The sequence below is a fragment of the Elgaria multicarinata genome, chromosome 4 (genome assembly GCF_023053635.1).
Source record: "Elgaria multicarinata webbii isolate HBS135686 ecotype San Diego chromosome 4, rElgMul1.1.pri, whole genome shotgun sequence".
Taxonomy (NCBI): Eukaryota; Metazoa; Chordata; class Lepidosauria; order Squamata; family Anguidae; genus Elgaria; species Elgaria multicarinata.
In genome coordinates this window covers 22324834-22347881 of record NC_086174.1, presented here as the reverse complement: position 1 = coordinate 22347881, position 23048 = coordinate 22324834, and the positions used below count along the sequence as shown (strand labels likewise).

General features: G+C 43.3%; 1 protein-coding gene across 1 annotated transcript in view; it reads right to left on the bottom strand.

Annotated features, from left to right (window-relative positions):
* Nucleotides 1-1270: 1270 nt before the first annotated feature.
* RRP36 (ribosomal RNA processing 36) overlaps nucleotides 1271-23048 on the bottom strand; it is a 34718-nt gene continuing 12940 nt past the window's right edge. Inside the window, exons 3-8 of the mRNA XM_063123938.1 lie at nucleotides 13073-13211; nucleotides 4467-4533; nucleotides 3879-3983; nucleotides 3692-3766; nucleotides 3405-3522; nucleotides 1271-2262 (exon numbers count right to left, since the gene is read on the bottom strand). Of these exons, the coding sequence (XP_062980008.1) occupies nucleotides 2123-2262; nucleotides 3405-3522; nucleotides 3692-3766; nucleotides 3879-3983; nucleotides 4467-4533; nucleotides 13073-13211 (644 nt within the window). The 3' untranslated portion in view covers nucleotides 1271-2122. The remainder of the gene's footprint in view (nucleotides 2263-3404; nucleotides 3523-3691; nucleotides 3767-3878; nucleotides 3984-4466; nucleotides 4534-13072; nucleotides 13212-23048) is intronic.

Genomic DNA, 23048 nt, shown 5'->3' with positions numbered 1-23048 from the left:
CCCCTCCTTATTGTTTTACTATGATTTTATTAGATTGTAAGCCTATGCGGCAGCGTCTTGCTATTTACTGTTTTACTCTGTACAGCACCATGTACATTGATGGTGCTATATAAATAAATAAATAAATAAATAAATAATAAATCCATGGAAGCGTACTGTGCTCCAAGTCGTGGGACGCAGTGCTCAACCAGGAATACAAGCAACTGCTGGCAACCCTGGGTGCTGTGATGGTTGATCCAGTGCCCACCCCCTCATTCTACACGCACGCGACGCACGACGTGCCTGGAGGGCGGAGCACGTCACGGCTGCCATTTTGAATGTATTTTGGGGGCAGAACCAGCGCAGGAGCGCTCCTCCGCCGAAGTCCTTTTTTTAAAACAAAAAAAACCCCTCCCCCTCCCCCCAGCCCAACCACACACACCCCGATGGGCATTTATATTAAAACTGCTCACCCTCCCCAAAGCACACCCCCATGGGCACGGAGCCCGAAGTATAGAGCAGCCGCAGCAATTTCGGCCGCTCTATATTTCGGGCTCTATTATTTTTGCCTGTGGAGGACTCAGGTGCTGCGCTTAACCCTTTTGCGGTTAAGGCAAACTTAACCACAAAAGAGTTAAAAGTGTCGTCTGCACACATTTTGCATGTGGTTAGCGTAACCACAGCTGGCCGTGGTTATGTTAACCACAAAACCCAGAGTGTCGTCTGAACCGGCCCTATGAGTTGGGATTCTAATCATACGCAGAATTTCCGATGGTTTTGATGCCCAGCATAACCGTTTTCTTCTCACACCCCGAGATTAACATATGCTAATCTGATTCCATATAAAGCATATTCTTAGGCAGTGGCTAGATAGCAACTTGTAAGATGCAGACACCCACACAAAGGGTCAAAACAAGAAGCTTGCTTCTTATGCCTAAGTGCCCTGAAATTCTCTTGTCCATCCAGAAAAAGAAGCAATGTTCTTTGCACTTGACAAGGATACATAGTAATGAATACTGAGTTGGATCAGAAGCAAAAAAGAGATGGAAAGTACTAAAGGGCTGACAAGATGTGGAATACGAGATAAAAACTTGAAAAAGTGATGTGCTTATCTGGAATGAAGCCATACTGGTAATTACTAGGTGACGACATCAAGCTATACTGAGAGAGAGAGAGAGAGAGAGGAGGAACAAATGCGGTGAGAAAATGGTAAGAAATGCCTGTGCACTAATAAAATATGTAGAACTGTGAATATGTTCATGAGGACACATTTGTTTTGTCTGTTTTGTACCAACAGATGAAAGGGAAAGTTTGGTTTTATTTAAAATAATAATTTTACTTTGAGATATGTTCAGTGAAACATAGCTACAAAACATGCGACCAATCAGTGACCCAAGGAGCTCTGTCAAAATGAAAGCAGTCTGTCTCCGCAGTAATGAGATCCTGCAATTAGTATGCCTAGGAAGCTGACCAGGGTCCAGTTCAATGTTAGAAGACTGTGCTATTGCCTTATGGAAGGTCCCTGCTTGTGCAGCAGCTATGCTTACTGGGAAACTCTCTTAAGCCTCCACAGTGTCTGCAAACAAAACATTTGGAAACATAATCAAGCGGTACTAATAGGTAGCAGCAAGAAGAAACCAGTGCTGTCTGGGAAGGCAATTCTCAAAAAAGCAAGTAGGTGAAGACCGAGGAGCCTTCAAGCCTACACAGGCTGCACAATAGGGGAAAAAATAAGGATTGTGAGCCAAGGGTTCGAGGGTTTTTTTTGGGGGGGGGGGGGAGGAAGAGTGGATTGAAAGCTGAAACTGGCAAGGAGCTCCCACTCTGTATGCTAAGATTTTAGGTCGGTCCCTGGGAGGAGGAGGAAAAGTCGGGAGAGTGATGCAATCCCTTCTCTCCTTCTCAACTGAGGCTAAATGAAAGTTAGTCTTTAGGAAGTCTAAGAGGCTTCCGCGAGACTGGAGACTTCACAACTTAATTTTGCCCAAACTCATTTGTGGCAGAGAAACCTGGACCATGGGATGTTACCCTGCTGGGGGTCTAATAGCCACAGTCAATACTTGTCCTATGGCAGCAGATTTGAATCTATTGCCATGTCACCTGCACAACCAGCAGAACCAGGTATCTCTTCTGCAGCTGGATGTTATACATCTTTCCTAAAAGGGAGCCTCCTCTTGTCCTTGGCGGCATTCCTTTTCCTCTTCTTGCTCAGGAAGTTCTCCAACTTGCCACTCCTCTTCAGCTCTTTGTACTTCTCAGCCAGGTCCCGTTTCTGTTTATCAGCTGCAGAGCACAAAAGGGAAAGGTGGGTCTTAATTCAAGCCAGCAGCCCGCTTCATGTCACAAGCCATTCCCATTCCTCGCTCAAGCTCTGTTTCCAACCCCCTCTCCAAATGCAGCCCTGCAGTTGTGTAATTATCAGCCATTTTGACAGCACACCCCACAAGCAAAAGGATTTTATTTATTTTATTTATACCCTGCCTTTCCACGTGGCGCTTAAGGCGGATACTTAGACAAGGGATGCCCAAAACCGCCATCCTTTTGGTTTCCACCATGCCTCAGTGTAATTAGTAATTATATCCCATGAGCACAGCACGTGAGGACTCCATTCAAAGTGGCCGGCGGCAAGGCAAACAAAGAAGAAAGACAACTGAAATAACTTATTTGCATACAGCAAATGGTGTCAGAACAAGCCTGTCAGGTGCCCAGGGTTATACAAGGTTTGGGGCAAGGTCTGGGGCAGAATTAGAAGTATTGCTACCACTTTCCCCAGTCTGTTTAACTGACTCCATCAACACCTTGCTCACCTGACTGTGACTATAAAGCAGGGATAGGGAACCTCTGGCCTACACCAGACGCAGCCCCAAAGAGATTCCCCATCAGGCCTGACAGCTTCTGCTCTTATTTCCAATCAGTGATGGGAGATAAGAGGGCATTCAAAGGCAATTAAAATTTAAATACCCTGCATAGAAGTGAGCTTTGCTTTGTAGACAAGAGAGCTGTCGCACTGGGGCTTACACCTGAGTAGACATGCCTAGAGCTGAGCTTTGCCTACTCGGTGAGAAAATGTCCAAATGGGTAAGAATTACATCTGGCCCCACCCACCTCACTTTCTGTGCCTCTGGCCACACCCCATGCCCCTAGCCCTGCCCACTGACAGAATGCAGCCCCTGAGGCCCTTTCCAAATTGGAGTTCAGCCCGTGGGCCAAAACAAGGCTTCCCACCCCTGCTCTAAGGCGTCCTTCCTTTTACTCTGCTCAAGCGTCACAGCAATGCAGATGCGAACCTCCAATTTCTGTGGACCAATCTATAGACATCACTGAGGCGTCTTTTATTTGATGATACATGTTGATGCTGCATGAGGAATATACTGCAGTCTGGGCCCCAGCAATACAACTGCTGCCTCCATACGTCCGACACTTACATTTCTTTAGATAGAAAGGCTTCTTTCCTTGCTTGGCCAGTTCCCTCAGCTCCCTCTTCATGGCTAGGTCCTTTTCTCTCTCCTTCTGGCGTTTCCTCTGTGCAGCCTCCTGCTGGGTCTAAGGAGCAAATATGGGCAAGTGGCAAGCAGGCCAGGGCATGGCAAGGTCAGGTTGCTCCTCTCCCCCAATCTCATTTGCCTCACTGGAGCTTCCTGCTTGATGGTCGCCCCAACCTTTTGCCCTGCCTGTCTCCCGTATCTCAGGATTCACCGCGACACCAACTCACCATCCGCTTAAGGAGCCATTGCAACTTGTCTTGCTGCTCCACGTTTCGACTTTTCTTTAGTTGCTTCTGAACTACCTGCAAGGAGGAAGAGATGGGAAAGCACTTAACGACTATCCAGGGGCACCATCTTTCACTCCAAGGCTCTGAGGAAAAGAGGATACTCAAAAACAGGTATTCACAGCGTTACCTCTTTCTCCTTCTTCCTGAGGTCATTCAAGAAACAGTAGGTCTTTTCAAACACTTCCGGCTTATATTCTCCAGAGAGATCATCGAAGCGTGGGTCTCGGGGCACCTGTGGGGGAAGAAGGGGGAGCAGACGCCAACATTTGAGCAATGCCAGAAAGCAGCTTCTCAAGTCCAGGATGAGGTGGACAGAAAGTAGATCTCCAGATGTTTGGGACTTCAACCCCCAGCATTTCTGGGAGTGCGTGATCAAAATGGTACAGATGGCCATGCTGGCAGGGGCTTCTGGGAGTTGAAGTCCCAAACATCTGAAGTTCTATCTTCTGCTCACCCTTGCTCCAGGGACACCCATCTCGTGTAAGCAAGCCCAGCAGAATCTGTACCATTTCGATCACACGCATGGGTAGCTTCCCTCATCTTGCTTGATGCAGCGCTGTTTCATGCACTGCCTACTAAGCTAAGAGCCTTCTCAAATGTCACCAAAATTTATTACACCCATTCCTTCTAAGCCACTGTCAATGTTTTACTGCCCCAGATAGTCTTTTCTACTTGTGGGTTTTGTCTTTCCGTCCAGAGACACAGGAGAACCCACCTTCTTTTTAACAGGCACGACTTTTCGCAGAAAGGGGACCGGCTTCTTGGCTGAAATTTCCAAAGGCCTGTGGGGGACAGAAGAAGCACACTCTTGAGAAAGGGAAGACCAGAGGGCCTTCTTGTCACTGGGTGGCTTGATTCTCACAACTGTCTCACCCAATGGGTTTTCCTGCACTCCACAGTAAGACCACTAGGAAAAAATAATCAAAAGATACCCTTCAGTGAGCTTTGGAAACCAGCAGCCACTGTACACAAGGGAATGAAAGCAGACTGAAAAGCAAAAGGGCTTTTGGAGCTGACTCCCCTGTGAGATCGAAAAGAGGAAGCCAGACAGCTAGGTGAACATTCATTTTCGCCATGTCCACTTGCTGCTGCTCTCATCAGTTGAGTTCGTCTCCTCCTTCCCAGTTGCAAAGGCTTTGAGCAACAACTGCCCTGTGGGGAAGAGCAGGAGGACCATTTGCTCAGGGCGGGGGAGTCACCTGGGAGCCCTGAGTCTTATCTGCTCTGGCAGGAAGGACAAGATGCTGGCAGATTCCAGGAAGGCCTCAACCTGTAACACCAACCTAATCACAAGCTCTTTTAAAGTGACTTCCAGGAAGGTCAGGTAGCCTGGCTATTTCTGAGGTGTGCGAGCAGCTCATTTCCACTAGAAAAACTTTGTAACATGAAGAATTGGTGCCTGAGCTGGCAAGTTTTCCTTTTCCCTGCCCATCCCCTTTTCCTTCTGTGTTGTGGCTTTTAGATTGTAAGCCTGAAGGCACGGACTGTCTCATTTTTTACTGATATGTGAGCCCCTCTGGAGCCTTTTCAGATAAGAGCTGGGTAAAAATGCTTCCAGTGAAGGTTTATTCATTATATTGCAACTACAAAAGGAGAGATTAAAGAGAAAAGGACTGGACTGAGGCTTTTAAATCCTGGAACAAAAGTCTCACTAATTCCAGGAGTTATATGGCTACTAGAATAGGGATAATACATATTTGGGCTGTTTACATATTTAAGTAGTACATATAAATTTCCTTACATTTATTGCTCTATCTCTTTCACTTGCTCTGTGTGTGTGTGTGTGCTTGCACGTGGGCTGTCAACACATTACAGCATTTTAGCTGATTAATATTCTGTAACTGATTAATCATTTCGTTTATAAACATATGTACACTGGGTGCCAGAACCTCAATATAGATACCCATTTGCAGTATTGAAGGACATGCAAGATAGCTTCTGCTTACTGAATTGTAAATTACCGCTCACTGTTAGAAGGAAAAGCAAACTTAATATATATATTTTTATCCAATAACACACCATGACCAATACAGGTTCAAAGTATAAACAAGTGAACCCTTAATTCTCATCCCTACTGATAAAAATTGTCTTATCACCTAATCAACAGTGAAATCCTAAGCACATTTACTAGGGTGTAAATCATATTGAGCTCAATGGGACTTTCTTCTGAGTATACATACTTGAGATTACACTATACAGCTTTGACTACTCCGATGAAACCTTGCAGCTCTGTTTATACAAAATTATGTCATGAATATTGTTTGAGGTGCCTGTAACTGATATTTTTTCATAATGATTACATGGATATCATCACTGTTCATATTGTATTAACCTGTTCAAATATTATATAGATATATGCTTCCAAGTGCTCACCTTGGGTCTGGTTTCCTTTGAATGAGATCACAGGAAACTTACAGGTTGCTTGTAATATTAGCATTTATTATTTACGAACATACAGGTTAGGCACAGGTGGAGGTACACAGGCATCCACTAGGTACTGTTCCCAATTTGTAACATGAAGAATTGGTGCCTGAGCTGACACATTTACCTGATGGCAGGTACTTGGGCAAGGAGAAAGGAAGGGCTCTCCCACACTAGAGGCCTTCAAGAGGCAGCTGGACAACCATCTGTCAGGGATGCTTTAAGGTGGATTCCTGCATTGAGCAGAGGGTTAGAGTCGATGGCCTTACAGGCCCCTTCCAACTCTACTACTATTCTATCTTGTAGGATTCTTGAAAGAACAGCTCCCAACTATGCCATCCTGTCCTTTTTGTTTCCTGCTTATATACAGACCTCCCTCCCTCCCCATGTCTAAGTTGGGCTGGGGGGCTAAGGATGAGCCCTTTCTGCCTATCACCTATGTCTTCTGAGATCCTACTGAGACACATCACCTGAATATTATGCATTATCAACTGTCATTTTACAAGTCTTAAAAGGCATTTGTATTAGATCTGGGTTCTGGTTCTGCCAGGTTCAAGTCACCAATCAGATTATTTGGTGCTATATAAATAAATAAATAAATAAATAAATAAATAATAACAGTTTATTGAAAGAAAATGGATGCAAAATATATACATGCAAAGAAAGTTCACACCTCTTTCCTGCTAATCAAGCTCTCATAGCTGGGTGTCTATCGACCCACCACCACCACCACCAATAGACAGAAATCATCCCCTGAGCCACAAAAGTTCTCCAAGCTGATATCGGGCACATTGCCCCCTGCAGTGAGACCAACGCACGAAGCCTATGGATTGGATCTTATAGGCTCCTCTGCTAGATGCCTACCACCCTCTCAGGAGCTGACAGGCTACATCTCTCCCCTCTTTCAGAAGAAGCAGAGAGGTGGCGTTTCCCTCTCACAGGTTCCCAAAGAATCCAGCTTGGGAAGCTAATTGCTTTTTCCAGTGCCTGGTTAAGAGTGAAAACCTCCCAGCTTATCTTGAGATAAGACTCTATGAGAAAAGGGTGAGAGAACTGTAAGAGGTCCATCTAAGAAATGAGGCAGACTTTAGAAGCTGCCCTTCACGGGGTCTACCTCAGCCAAAGCCAGCTAAAATCTACTGACTGTGCCAAATTACACAGGTCTACTAGCAGCATTTCAGAAGCCTGTGAAGTCAATATTTCTACTCACTAACAAAGTAACTACAGCATTGCCTCAGGGTAACCCCACACGGATAGCTGTATTCCCAGATCATTTTGACAAACCTCATCCCATACCAGAGCTATAGATCGCACTCTGTGCACAGGTGATAGTTTCATGGATGAATGGGTGTGTGTGGACTGGCCTCAAAAGGAAGGCTTGTCTTAAGGAGGCCATTCGGAGATTAAAGGAACCACCCACAGAGTTTAAAGTGGGGGTGGGGGGTGGGAAGCGATGTGCGCCTGATGGGTGTGCTTGTTCTGAGGTCAATTCCCCCTTCTTCTGCTGTCTCCCTCCTAGCTTAAAGTGGGAGTGAGAAACTAATGTCTTATATGTTGGTTTATAGGTGATCTATTTTAACTGTTTGCTTTATAATGACATATAATTGCCGGTATGTTTTTAAGTGATAAAATGAATATCGAAACCTTTTCTTAAGAGATGTAAATTAGCTTTTAAAGAATTTTTCATATCGTATTTCAGCTGCCCTTCACAAAAATAAGGGTGTTTGTATAAAGAAAGTTTGAGGTCTGAGGACACTCTAATGTAGATCCACCAAGCTGAATTCCATTCCTCACTAAGTCCCCACCTGTCTGCTCCTCTTTGCTGTCAACATGTCCTAGTAGCATAAGGCGAACATGTCTATACAGCCGTCAACAACTTGGGGAGAGAGGAAAGATAAGGGGCTGAAGGAGGGGATCGTGTCACACACAACCTTATTTTTCTGCAAGGACAGGGGGCCTCTTGCATCAGTTGACACCCTCTTAGATCCTGCCCTACCCTGTTTTGGCTCTGGGTGCATCCACACACTTACTCGTCATTTCGCTAATGGATAGCATGATAGTGTATAAATCTGGAAATGCAAGAAAACATTTTAATTCTGTTGGCGTAGGTGGATTTTGATAGTCTGATTGTACTGCGATGATTGCAATCTGTGTGCCAAATTAATTTATACAATCAGTGTTCATAATAGGGGAAAAAAGCTAATAAAAAAAGCTTCCAGGCTGTGTGCATCTAATTAAGTGTTCTTATCAGTCTGTCCCCTTTCCACCTCCATTTATTACCTTTAAAGAGGGCTTCATTTTCCTCAGAATTGGAGGGCAGAGATTGCAACTCATTACATGTACATTGAATAAAGGCGAGGGACCAAAGTTTCAAACAAAAATATATTCTCCGACTAAACTTTGATGTTCAAAGACAAGATTTTTGTTTGAAGCGTTGGTCTCCAACCTTTATTTGCCCATCACTGTCTATTGCTGGTTAGTGATGACCCACCTGAAGTCTCTGAATGTTGCTGCTGCACTTACAATTTTTTATCTCAAAACACAAAGACAGGTAAATACAGCTTCCACATATTTAGGAAAAAGGCTTTTTCGGGTGTTGAAATGTCATCTGCATCTCTGTAGAGGTGGACCCTAACCTAAGCTACATTTGAATGCACAAAATCTCGTAAGTATGTAACAAACTTCTTTGTATCATCAGTACTTGATCCAATGGCTGCAGCTACAGTTTAACTGGAATCCATCATAAAGGCATTTGCAACCTCAAGGCTTGGCTGCTGCAAGAGTGTATTTCCCCTGAAGAGTGTACAAAAGAGGCTACTGATGCAAAATGCAAGAGCTCATTTATTAACTGGGAGCAATTATGTAACACTGGCATGTCTACTAATTACTCCATGCCACCTAAGGAAACACCAACAGAAGAGGCCCCACTCAAAATTTTGCCCTTTCATGTCAGTTAGCCAAGCAAAGACACAGGGCTTTTCAGTCAATGGGCTTAGCTAGACCTACCTTTTATTCCATGAAGGAAGAGGGAAGATCCCGCGATGTGATTATCGTGAGATCCCTCCTCCATTTACACACAAGGAGAAGAGGCGTCGCGCCCACCATTTTTTATAAAGCAACAGGAGTGCACGAGCGCTTGAGTGCCAAAAGGTAAGTTTTTTTAAAAAATAAAATTAATTTCCCTGCTCCCCGCACACCACCCCTGATGGGCGCAGCTCCCAGCTCTGCATGAGGAATCACGCAGAGCCGGGTCTACCCGCGGCAACGGGCCACACGTTCTGCGGTCTCAAAGTGTAGGGCTCTATCCCGGGGCAAGGGAGGGATGATCCCAGAATCCCCTGTGCGTCATGTGGACGCACAGGGATGATCCCAGGGTTCGCCCTGGGATAAAGCCCATCTAGCTAAGGCCAATATCTCTCTTTTATGGGATGCCTTTCCAGGCGATGTCCCAAAAAGTAAAAAAAATCAAACCCTCCTCATTCAGAAAGCTTTCAATCTGTAATTTGATGTTAAATTGGTTTCAGCATTCTGTTTTTAAAGATTGTATTCATGGCTTTTATGTAGTTAATATTCAACGCTTTTAGTTTTATAAGGAAAGTGTTATTCTGGCCTCATCTACACCAAGCAGGATATTGCACTATGAAAGCGGTATATAAAAGGCAGGAGCCGCACTACTGCTTTATAGCAGTATTGAAGTGCACTGACAACCATTGGGGCCCATGGACACAGACCATATACCACTTTCATACCGCTACATTCTGCTTGGTTCCTGCCTTTTATATACCACTTTCATAGTACAATATCCTGCTTGGTGTAGATTAGGCCATACACTTTTTTATATAAGGGAAGTGGAGGAGAAACCAAGGACCACTCTTGTCTTATCAAAGTTAGATATATATTTTTTGTTCCAACTGGTTTGTACAATTTTAATTTCGTTAGCTACTTTAATTTTGTAAGTCAGTGGAAAGGCAGGAAATAAAAGAAACAAAACTATAAATACTGATGCAAAACAAGAATTCAGACAAGGTTTACACTTTAGCAAAGGACTATTCCTGCATTATAACTTGCTATCTCTCTCAGGTATAATATCCTTCCATGTAGCATCTTCACTGGCTTACCACCTTTCAAAGCATTTTCAACCAACAACAGCCAATTATCCTAATGATACAGCAGGTAGCACTTTCAGGAAGCTTGAAAATTCTTCACTCTCCAGTACGTTGGTTCAGTAAAGTTATCCTGTCACCCACTTTGTCACTTTCATTCTGGTGGTGACACCACCACAATGCCGACATTAAGGTTTAATGAGACGCCGTATAAAGCCTTTAACAGCCTGAAAAGATGACACCCATACCCTATTTGCCAGCGACATTAACAAAAGTCACACTCCTTTTGTATGAACTGCATCTTTATGCGATCGTCTCCAGACACAGCAAGAAAAGGCAGCGCATGCAGCTAGTTCTAGGAAAGAGACGGCTCTCTGAAAAGTAGCTCTCCCTCTGACAGCCAGTGAGGTGCTATGAACCACACATCTTTATATGACAGTCTCCAGACACAGCAAGAAAAGGCAGAGCATGCAGCTAGTCTTAGGAAAGAGTCGGCCGTCCAAAAAGTAGCTTCTCCAGGAGATAACACCAAGCTCCTATCTGGAGAATTGGAAAACACCAAACTAATGAGGAGAAAACAAGCGAGCTCATCTTCCTGTCCAATATAGATGGGGTTAAGATTTTATTGGCTAGCTGAAAGAACAGCACATCTGACCAAGTTCAGGGCAGTATTATGATCTACCTGATTCAGAGGCAACACCTGTTGCTTTAACAGTTCCTGGGCAGCAGAATGTTATTTCGGAATGGTATCTTCTGCCCTGATATTGCAATGGTCCATTTCCCCATGACCAGCAGATCACCATCTGGTGGCAACCAAGAAGCGGGCCTTCTCCGTGGTGGCACCCACCTTGTGGAATGCCCTCCCTCCTCTCCCACTGGTATTTGGGAGGAGCCACCTGTAACGTGTTATACCCACCTGTTAAAGGTTAACGTTGTGCTCTTTCTGGAGCCAAGTGAAGACCTTTTTATTTCCCCAGGCATCTTAGGGTTTTTGCATTCCATTCTTTTAGCACTGCTGTTTTAAATGTGCTAATTGCATTTTAATTCTTTGCATTGATGCGAGGTTTTACTGTAGTTTTAAGCTATTATATTTTATATTAATTATATATTACTTTGTATTTTGTGGTTTTAATTTTTTGTGACCTGCCTAGTGCACTTTGGCTATTGGGCGGTATAGAAATGAAATGATATAAAACGAAATGAAACAAATAAATAAATCTCTCTTCAGCCTGGCTTTCTGATTATGCTGCCCAGTTTGCACATTGCTGCATTTTGAGTTTCTAGAATTTAAACGTTTTAACCAATGATGATTTGTATATATCTTGATGTTTTTGAATTTTAATGCCCATTTTGTTTTTTGGAAGGTAAACAAAGATATATTTTTCAGATGAGGTAAACAGTCTTTACATTGATTAAATAACTAACTCTCATACCTGTCAGGTCCCTGCAGGCCTCCGGACACCCTTCTTTTTCACTTCTAACACATGCTAGCTTCCAATCAGTATGCAGAAGATTTTATAAATCCTGTTCCGCTCATTTTATTAAAAAAATATCACTGTGGTGGGTTGCTTCTGAATCCAATTTCATTCTAGAATGCACCACTGAACAGAGCAGAATTTTGGGAGTCTTCCCTTGAAGCCAAGACAGTTCCTTTAAACAAACACACACACACACACACACACACACATATACACACACACAAACTGTTTCAATTCCAGCTGCACTGGGGCTCTTGTACAAAGCATCTCTCAAAAGGCTTTGGAGAGTTAAAAATAGAAATAAGCAACCACTAATAGAAGAGGCATTTTGAGAGGCTTATAGCATTGTCTGGAAAGCCCAGCGAGGGCCTCAGGTACAAGGTGAAATAACAGCATGAGATATTAATAATATGGACAGTGGTGTGTGGGAGAGGAACAGAGATGTTTCCAGCTGAAAGTTGGAAATTGATGAAGGAGAACTGATGAAGTAAAAAGCAGATGTCTGCTCACATTCGCTGGGCTGTGACACTTATGCGGACCGAAACCCAGCTTCAGGACCATGAACAAAGGCTAATGACACGCAGACAATGTGCAGAGCCGCAGGGAGGCGTCCGAGGAGGGTCCCCACGGTGATCTGCGTGCGTTCCTGTCTGCTTTCATGTCTAAATTACTCATCACATCAATGACATTTACAGAACGCACCAAAGTGTGAGGAGCTGTGAACACAAGCAGGGGCCAAGTAGCCACGTAAAGCAATCTCGGAAAGTCTCAAGAAAAGGAGGGAGGGAAGGAATCAGGTTGGGTTAGAAAAACACAGAAAGAGTGTGGGAGCACATCCAGTCATGCAGACTATAAGGTGGACACTCAGAAAAGTCCACACTGTCCAGGAAGACATCCTCCCGCATGGAGAGGAGCACCTGGAAAAGGAGCCTCTGGTTAAAAGTTAGCCCCTCCTTTCCTGCTGAATGTATTTCCGTTCTTCTAGCTCTCCAGAGACAAATTAAAAGTCTCAAAGTCAGCTTTCCCCAGCCCGGCGCATTCCAGATGTGTTGCACTACAACTCCAGTTGCAGTGCAATACATCTGTAGTCCAACACATCTGGAGCGCACCAGACTGGGGGACACTGCTCGAAGCCCTGCATCTAGAAGAAAAAGGACTTACCGTGTGATCCTAAGCATGTTTCCAGAGAATTAAGCCCGACCAAGTCTAACAGAGCTTGCTTTTTAATGGGCGTGCACAGAAAGGCAAACTTGGCTGGAAGATAGTGGAGTGCAGATGTGTTCTTTCCCTTGGAGACACATAGCAGGAAATGCAATTACCTGTGTTTGCTTGGAGGCTGATGCTTCGCAGTTTTTGTGGCGTTTGGTGCTCTCTTCCCAGTAGTCATCTGCTGATACGCCTTGGTCCCAACCTGGTTTCTCAACTGCAGCAGCTCCTCAAAAGACATTGAAGACAATTCTGGGGAAGAGGTAAAACAAGACACAACACCCCACCCCAAACACATGAATGTCAGTCTCTGGATAATAAAAAAAAAAGTTCCTTTGTCTCTGTCCACGTGACACATTGAACATTACAAACTCATCTGCATTCATACTGCTTCGATAGCTGAACTACTCCCTGTTCTACAGGCACATAAACACACTGTGATCTACAGGAAGCCAAGACAGCCATGGTAAGACCCCCTTCTTCTTAGTTGCTCTGATGGCGCCTCCTCACCACTGACCCAGTGCATCCAAACAGTGCTTGTGCTGTGCCTTTGATCCTGCAGCCTCTTCAAACACACACATAGGGGATCATCTACACTAACCAGGTTATTCCACTATGAAAGTGGTATGAAAGCAGTACATAAAAGGCAGGAGCCACACGACTGCTTTACAGTGATATTGCTGTACACTGCAGGATCTACACTACTGCTTTATAGTGGTAATGAAGTGCACTGACAACTGGTGGGGCCCATGACACAACTACACCAAGCAGGATATAACACTGTGAAAGTGGTATGAAAGCGGTATATGGTATGTATCAATGGGCCCCAACAATGGTCAGTGCACTTCAATACCACTATAAAGCAGTAGTGTGGCTCCTGCATTTTATATACCGCTTTCATACCACTTTCATAGTGGAATATCTGCTTGGTGTAGATGTGCCCCCAGCTGCACTGACCACAGAAATGACACCTGCTCCTCCTCTTAGTGTTAGCCATAAGAGGTTCTACCAGTTCTGATGCTGTCTTTCTCAATGTCCCAGGCAAGCTGGCTATCTCCGTAGACTGAACCCCGGTTTGATTAACTCTAAACCAAGGGCTACATCTTTTGGAATGTCCATAATGCAAGTTTTTCAGCTTCCAAACAATATAGGCATTTAAACAGGCAACATCCACTATATTTTGGGGGGGGGCATTATCAGCTATTGTTTGTTTTTATATTTACTGTAAGCTGCTCAGAAAACTTTCTGTTATGGGGGACATGCAAATGTAAATACTAAGTATATGCATTTGGAAGCATATGTGGAGACCATCTGGTCACAGGTGTCTACCCCACCTTTAGTCTTATAATTATAAATGATCTCAGGCTAGGATCTGTGGTCCGAGATTGCTACAGATTTATGCTAGAAGAAAGGAGGATCAAGGCAATTTCTTTGGTACACAGATAACAAGTGTCAAATCTTTTTGAAAACAAAAAAGATGTGCTTCACACATTTGGATTTGTGGGCAAAAAAAACCAAAACAAAAAAACACCTGGGGGAATTTCTGTTCTTGTTTTTTTCTTCAATGTGCCAACCAGACTCAAGGGTTTGGGTTTTTTAGGTCGTTCCCTGGCATAATGATGAAAAAAGTTATCAGTTGTTATAGTTCACATGGAACTCTGTAAATGTGATTTTAGTTTATCAACAATTTTCTGGCCTAGATTTCAAGCTGGTTGGGTACCCCGATGTTTGTCAACATCATCAACACATGATGTTTTGGAATTGCAACACAGGCAAAATTTCATGCCATACTTTGTGGGTTTGGATGGCATATCCTGCTTCCTGGGGCACCTTCCATGGAGTGACACAAACTGTTTATCCATTTTAACATTCTTATAGGTTGCAAAACAACGGGGCAGGAGGAGTCTTGCAGTTGGGCCAAAATGGCCAAAGGAGCAGGACTGTTAAGTTTTGTACAAAATGATAGTTATGATGAGAAAGTTATAGTTATTATGAGAAAAAAAATGTTCTTAAAAATCAGGTTTGGAAAGGTGTTTTGTAAACCTGTGGGAAACCATGGACCTGAATACCATTAGGTTGTATGGGAAATGAATAATGTATATATTATGAAAATGAATAAAACAGTGTGTTCCTTTCCCTCTATGCCCCCTTTTCAAAGAAAACAGACAGGGCAAGTTCTAGGCCAAGCTTTTGTAGGCAAGATGAGTAACTAGTAACTTCAAATACCATTTGGTAGGGTCAATTGGACCTCTTAACACTTTATGTAGTTGGTTTTTCAATTGTCCCAGTCAACAGAGCAGAATTGAGGGCACAGTTTTGATGCCATGAAAGAAACTTTCCAAAGGAGCTGGTGGGCAGAGAGGAGAGATGATCCACAATCACTCCTCCTCTGCACTCATAGCTTTCTTGCAAAGGAGGAGATCTGCAGGGGCCATAGGATTGCTCCCTTAATATTTAAAAACTGTGACGTCAGTTAGAACACTACACACCATTCATGAAAAAGTTTGTACTTTACATTGTGAGGTATCATTGATCTGCAACTATACTGTTTTACTGAAAAAGAGGAAGCCTCAATGCATGCTTTTTAAAAATTCGTATGCTTAATAACTTCCACCAGATATATTATTTGTATGGCTTTCTTGGGATACATTTTATCTAGATGCTGCACTGATACAGTCAAATTTTTTTCTATCAACAGACGATTAAAGAGAATGGAATGTTGCAGGCTTGAGCACACGGCAGTCATTTCTAACTCCTCTTACTGTTTCTGAATATAGTACCACTCCAGAATAGCTAACTGGAATAAGATCACTGTCATACATGAGGCTTCAATCAATTTTGGCTTGTATCAACAATCTATAATGTAAATATAAAAGCCACATTGTTCAGGATATAATTTTAGTTTCAAAATGGTGCTCTTCCAACCTTGCATTCATACGTAGCATAATTCAAGAAGGATGCAGACAAGCTGGAGGGGGTTCAGAGGAGGGCAACGATGATGATCAGGGGCCTGGAAACAAAGCCCTATGAGGAGAGACTGAAAGAACTTGGCATGTTTAGCCTGGAGCAGAGGAGGGGAGAGATGATAGCATTCTTCAAATATATGAAAGGTTGTCACAGAGGAGGGCCAGGATTATTCCTTGATCATCCCAGAGTGAAGGACCTGGAATAATAGGCTCAAGTTACAGGAAGCCAGATTTTGGCCGGACATCAGGAAAAACTTCCTGACTGTTAGAGCAGTTCAACAATGGAATCAATTACCTAGGCTCTCCCACATTGGAGGCAGTCAAGCTGCATCTGGACAACCATCTCTGGGATGCTTTAATGTGGATTCTTGCATTCAGCAGGGGGTTGGACTTGATGGCCTCATAGGCCCCTTCCAACTCTTCTATTATATGATTCTAGTGGAGCAGGGCTCAGTGTCATTTTTTAGAAACGTACTAGAAGTATGAGTACATACCAAGAAAATGGGTGGGGGGGGGAGAGGAGACACTTTCTTCTATGTCCATTATAATGCAAGTACCCAACCTTCCACTTGACTTAAGAGTTTTAAAATCCAACATTCCAGCAAAATAAATCTTTCCTTAGACTTCATCCCCCACCCTCAAGGGATCTCTCAGTCCTCGCTTCTCACATTGCTACAAAGTCCTTTGCATTACAGACACTGCCCAAAGGATTAAAGAAAAGCCCCTCTAGCTCCTATCTACTTTATGACCTGCGGCTGGAAGACAACAATTTCCATATGGCGCCTTCATTAACACTTTGTGGTAGGCAGTCGCATTTTACCCAACATTATTAACCAAATATGAGCATACACAATGCTTTACAGATTGAATATAAACAAGTAATACCAATGCCTACTATGAGGTGCTTAAAATTTGTTTCGACAGTTGTGGAAACAGCAGAGGAATGAAGGAAGAAGAAACAGGAGAGGCGATCGGTGCAGGACATGATTAAAGAAATACAGGAAGTTGCCTCACAACATTCGTCTATCTAGTCTAAGAGAGGGGAAATTGCAAGGGCCAATTTCCCCCCACCCAGAACCCACTAGGGCATCACCCCCTACCCCTGGCATGCCACTGAATTTGACACCGGAATTTGGCAGTGGAGCAGCAAAAAAGGCCAAAAGACTGAGTTTGGACAACACGATAACCCACGATGGGTTAAATAAGCCACAGTAGTTTATTTAACTTTTTGTGGGTTGTTGTGTCATCTGGCGGGTATTTTTTAATTCACGATGGCTTACTTGGACTAAAAAACAACCCACTCTGATAACCTACAATCTGCAGAGTGGATTATTTAACCTATTGTGGGTTATCATGTCATCTGTCAGGCACCGCAGGTTAATTTGCTCACCTATAGAGTCACGCGGCAAGAGCAGTTCAGATTGCTGCCGCTGCTCTATTCTTCACAAGCATTTTCTGTGTAATGGAAACAGCTTACACAGGCTATTTGAACAGCGACTAAGGAGGGAAATACACAACTGGGATAACTTTAAATCATCTATGCCAGCAATGTCTAAGGGGAGGAAATACACAATTGTTCTTCAGCACTATAGTGCTTTAGTGGCATTGATGGCACTTTAAGGCATCTATGCCAGCAATGTCTATGGTGTGTATGTGTGTGAGAGAGCGGAATGCGCAATTTATTTATTTATTTATTTATTACATTTCTATACCGCCCAATAGCCGGAGCTCTCTGGGCGGTTCACAAAAATTGCGCTTAAAATTGCACAATTGCGCTTAAGAAAATGACCGGGGGGGGGAGGGAAGGTTGAAGGATTTTGAGAGTGCTTCAGGTGCTTTCCTATGAGAGGCATCAGTATGAGAGATTTTGTACCAAGCCTGCAAACCTCCAAGGGTTTATTTGCGCACACACCCTTTTTTGTGCACCTAGGTTTTTTTACTCATTTGCGTATAATTGCACAGGGTTGTGATGGTGCATTGGATGCTTCCCTACTAGTGGAGGCTGTGTGTTTGACATTTGGTCCCAATCCTGCAAACTTCCAGTACCTTAGAGCCACTCACCCACTTGTCAGGGTGATGCTGGAAGAGCTGAATTAAGCCCTTGTACTTTACTCTACACCTCTCCCGTCTCACTGGGATATTGTGGAAGGTTAAAGGCGGCCGCTGCAATGTTGTTAATGGGTGAAATAGCACCACTGCTTGTGTGAGAGGCCTGCAGCAGGACAGGGGGTGAGTGGATGACTCAGATTAGGCACGGTTGCTTTTCTGTCCGATTGTGTGGGGAGTGGCGGTAGCTTATTTTCAAACAGCAATAAGAAAAACTTAGGACCTTATTAAAACTGGAGATGCCAGGTCTTGTACCCAAGATCTTCTGCAATCAAGGTATATGCTCTGCCACTGTGCTATGCTCCATCCCTAAAGGATGTCAGGGAGTGGGATTTGAACTCATGCCTCGAGAGAAAACTGTGGTCGAACACGTGTTAGACTGCTCTGTCATCCTGACAAAGAGCTGGGCTGCCAAGAGCGGGATTCAAACCAATGCCTCTGGACAGAGATGGGCAGGGTGGTGGATTGCTTGGCCATTCTGATGGCACCATTAAGCACAAACGTAGTTACATGGACTTAACTTCATTTCATTTGGGATGAAGGATTAAGCCAAAGGTGAGTTTGGAGGGACTTTTGGAGGAAGAGAGAAGAGGTTTGACTGATCAGTGTGTATTTTATCTTTTCTGGCTTTATCTACATTTCTAACTTTCAGACAATTTTCTTTGTCTCCTTTGTTTAAAACATTAACAATGCTATTCTGAAATTAGCCCAACAAGCCAAACATATAATCACTCATCTAATTTTTCCTGATGGTAGAAGTCTGGATCATGGTGGGTTTTTTCTAGATGTGCTCTGGATAGGCCAGAAAGTGTGAGAGCACAACCTCCGAACACAAAACCTCTGCAAGCACAGGCCAAGTGATGCTTTCTGTCTCATATATCAACACAGGATTTGTCATATTGGATCAGACCAATGGCCAATCAAGTCGGCTATCGTGCCCTTGGCAAGGACCAGTGCCTTATGCTTCGTTGTACGGCAGGGGGCGGGGTGGGTGGGAAGAGGAGGGTTTTTTTTAACAACATGAGCCAACTCAATACGAATTCCTTCTGGTAACTGTAACTGGCTTTCATGTCCCAAAAAACAAAAACAAAAAAACCCAAGACTGAATTAACACAATCTAAGTGCCATTTCCGAACAAAAAATGTAACTTTCTTTTTTAACATAGCTACCGCGAATTCTACAGGTCAACTACGTGCCTGACCAAATAGCATTTCTCTCTCATTGTTCTAAATAACCAACCAACCTCATTGCAACGCTCCCTTGGTTTCTGCTCCCCGCTACCTCACCCCCAAATCCCCAATTATTCATTTGGAGCGCTCGCAAATGTCAAATTACAGAGAATACAGTGAAAGCCAATAACAAAATAAAACAGCATGCTGTTTAAAAGGCAATTGCTTTATCAAGGTTGTTTCCAATATATAAAGGCCTACAAATTGGTTTGGGTCCTTTCAGATCTAGACAGCCCAAGGCAAAGTCTGGCTTCTATAACTACAAAAGGAGCAACAATTACAAAATGTACTAAGTTCATGGTTGTTAAGCAGAAAAGGATAACTAATGAAAAGGAAAAGGAAAAAAGAGGTATTCAGGGTGGCCGCATGTTATTTGAGTGCAAAATCCTGCTTATATGAGGAAAGGAAAGTTCCCTGTGGTATATATATGGAAACAACAGGAAAATCAATGTGAGACACTGGATATTAATAAATGGTCATTCCGCAGGACCTTTATTAAGAAAAATCTTTAAACCCTCAGGTTGCAAGTATAGGCAACCTGATACCCTCGAGATGGTTTGGAAAGTTTCCCATAATCCCTAACTATGGGGTATGCTGTCTGAGGCTGATGGGATTTGTAGCTCAAAGTATCTGGAGAGGCTACCAAGTTGCTTATTCCTGCTTTACAGTATTTATAAGCTGCCCTATAACAGAATTCTCAGGGCAACTCACAACAAGAAATGAAGTGGATCAGAGGAAGGAGAAAGGTTAGGAGCCAGGATGGCTGGATGGTTTGAGAATTGAGGTTTCTGGAAAGAGTATTGGGTTTTATCTGATCAAAGCAGGTGCCAGGCCTCTGAAATGATCTTGGGAAGGAGTGGGATTTGAATGAACAGTGGGTGTGTAATTGTGAAGGAGTGGCTGGTGTTGTATACTCTATGGAAATGTGCATGCGGACACGCATATGTAGCCCCCCGCATCCCTAGGGGCCGAAAAGTTTGTGCACACCTGCACTACAGGAAAATAGCTAGAACCAGGGCAACATAGCCTCAAATCCCTGCTCAGCTATGAAGCAACTGTAGGATTCTGGGCCAATCACCCTCCTTCAGCAAACTTTATCTCAGAGGATAAAGTATTTCCAGTATTTTTAAGATAAAAGGGGCACTCAGCAATTTGGTGGGGGGAAATTACAATAAATACCCAAGAAGATTTTGGGTTTAGATTGATCCTTAGAAAGCTTGAGCTGATCCATCACATTTTGCATGATGAGTGCTGCCCATGTTTTAATAAGCCATGCTCCAATAGAAGGAATTTAAGCAGTTTTCTGCTCTACTACTACTACAGGCATTTGGCTGCTGTGTGGAGATTTAGAAGTTGTGTATAAAATGGAACAGGAGGTTTCTAATGCAAGCTTATACTGGAGTTCTTCCCATTTAATGGAATATGGGTAGATCTAGTTTTTGTAGTAACATCAAGAACTTTGCCCCAAAATGTTTGGCTAACTGGGCAGTCCTATCGAACGTTGAAGAAAGTGTCCTGTTGTGCACGTTTTCTCCAGCATTTTCCAGGTTCTGATCTGAAAACATTTCAAATGGTGAAGAGAAGGAATAGCTTATATGCATGGTTTTGAAGAAGCTTCCTTTAATGCTGGTGCATACCTTGACGTGGTGTCCATTCTTCATCCCTTCTCTGAAAAGGGGGAGAAATGGACTGACAACTCATTATTGTACATTCCTGAAGGGATTGTGTTTTTGGCAGTGTTACTATACAGGCCAATTCACTCAAAATAATTGTGCAGCAACTGACACCACCATATAATGTCTGAAATCATGTGAAACACAGCCTTGCAATTGCAGTGATGGTAATCTTGGATCTGCAACCCTGGATCTGTTGATAGAATATGCAGACTGTACCTTGGACAGGGACTCAAAGTAGAAGGATTTACATCAAGCTTTTGTAAAATTACAAGAATCTACCTAATGAATGAAGAGACAGATTGAATACACCAGACTGGTAGCTCGGAGTTGCCTACTACAGGGCAGACTCAGAAGAGAAAGTGATGGAACATTGTTTGTTGACACTTACAGTTCAAACATATCAGTGAGTGACAATTAATCATGGAAAAATGACACTTCTTCTTCACAGTCCTTGGGCCTCGCCTCGCCTCCAGACAGCTCCCTAATCTAAAATGGCTACACAACAACAGACCACCTAGACATGCAGACTAGCCCCTGCAACAAATCCAGATGCCAACTCTTCCCCACACCCACTGAGGCAATACTATTACAGGACTTAATGTCAGCCTTACTACCTGGAGTTCATTCACCTCCTCAACCCCAACAGGATAAACATAATCACCTGCTAGCTATATAGGATAAACAGGAGAGTCTCTATACAAGATAATAAACGGCCACAAATTTGAGTTCACAATCAGCCACATTCAGAAAAAAGTGGGAGAATATGTCAGTCTTCTGGGTCAGACTGCTGCTGACCCTCAAAGTCACCAAGAAAAATTCAAAAGGAAATTCAAATTGCTGAATTAGAATGTGATAATCCACAATTTTGATTCTATTCTGATTGGGCTTCAATTAGGAATACAGGTTTATATTCTACTATGACGTTAAATTATCATAGCTATGGTATTACTAACAATGATAACTGCTGTAAATGAGACGCACTGATGATCTTATATTGGATATATTACATTGGCTCTGCATACACAGATATGTTACAGACCTACTGCTTCTGCTTGTATTTCATGGGCTTCTGGCCCCTATGAGAAATGGGCTACCTTACTCTTCCTGTGTACAGGGTGTGTGTGCGTGAGTGTGTGCGTCCCTCTCTCTCTCTCTCTCTCTCTCTCTCTCTCTATATATATATATATATATATACACATACATATACACACATACGCCTGCTAACTAAGAGCAATACTTCATGAACTTTATGAAGTGGGCTTCAGTCTATGAAAGCTTATGCCACAAAAATCTATTATCCTTAAAGGTCCCATATCCCTTCTTTGACCTTTCATGGCTTTCCCCAATCCCATTTGCTCTCTCTGTGCCTTCTTCCATGCTACTTATGGCTGAACAAGCCTTTTTCACTCTATGCCAACCTTTCCCAACCTGGTGTCATCCAGATGTGTTGGACTACAACTTCTATCATCCTCAGCCAGCATGTCACCTGACAGTGCTATCTGGAGATTATGGGAGTTGTAGCCCAACACATCTGGAGAGCGCCAGGTTAGGGAAGGTCGCTCTATGCTGTTCAGGCTACAGTCTCTTCCCACCTTCCAGTCCCTCTTCAAGACCCAGTTTCCACCTATAGTCTTTTCTAAGATCATATAAGAACATATGAGCCAAGCTGGATGTGACTACATGCTTACTTAGTCCAGCATTTTGTTTGCACAGTGGTTGTACAGAAGCGTACAAGTAGGACAAGAGCGTGATAGCCTGCGTTTCCCAGCAACTGGTATACAAAGGAATTCTACCTCTGATGCTGGAGGTAGTATATAAGTATCATCACCAGTAGCCATTGATAGCTTTATCCTCCACAAATCTGTCTAATACCCTTTTAAAGCCATCCAAGTTGGTGGCCATAACTACGTCTTGCGGTAACTAATTCCATAGTTTGTCTATGCATGGTGATAAGAAGTACTTCCCTTTATCTCCTACCATTCAGCTTCTTAAAATTCAGCTCAATTAGCCTCAGCCAAAAGAGGAGTGGGGGGAGGGAGGGAACAAAATATGATGGATTTATAAAATTATTAACGGTGTGGCTTTTAAAAAGGGATATGACACATCCAGGAG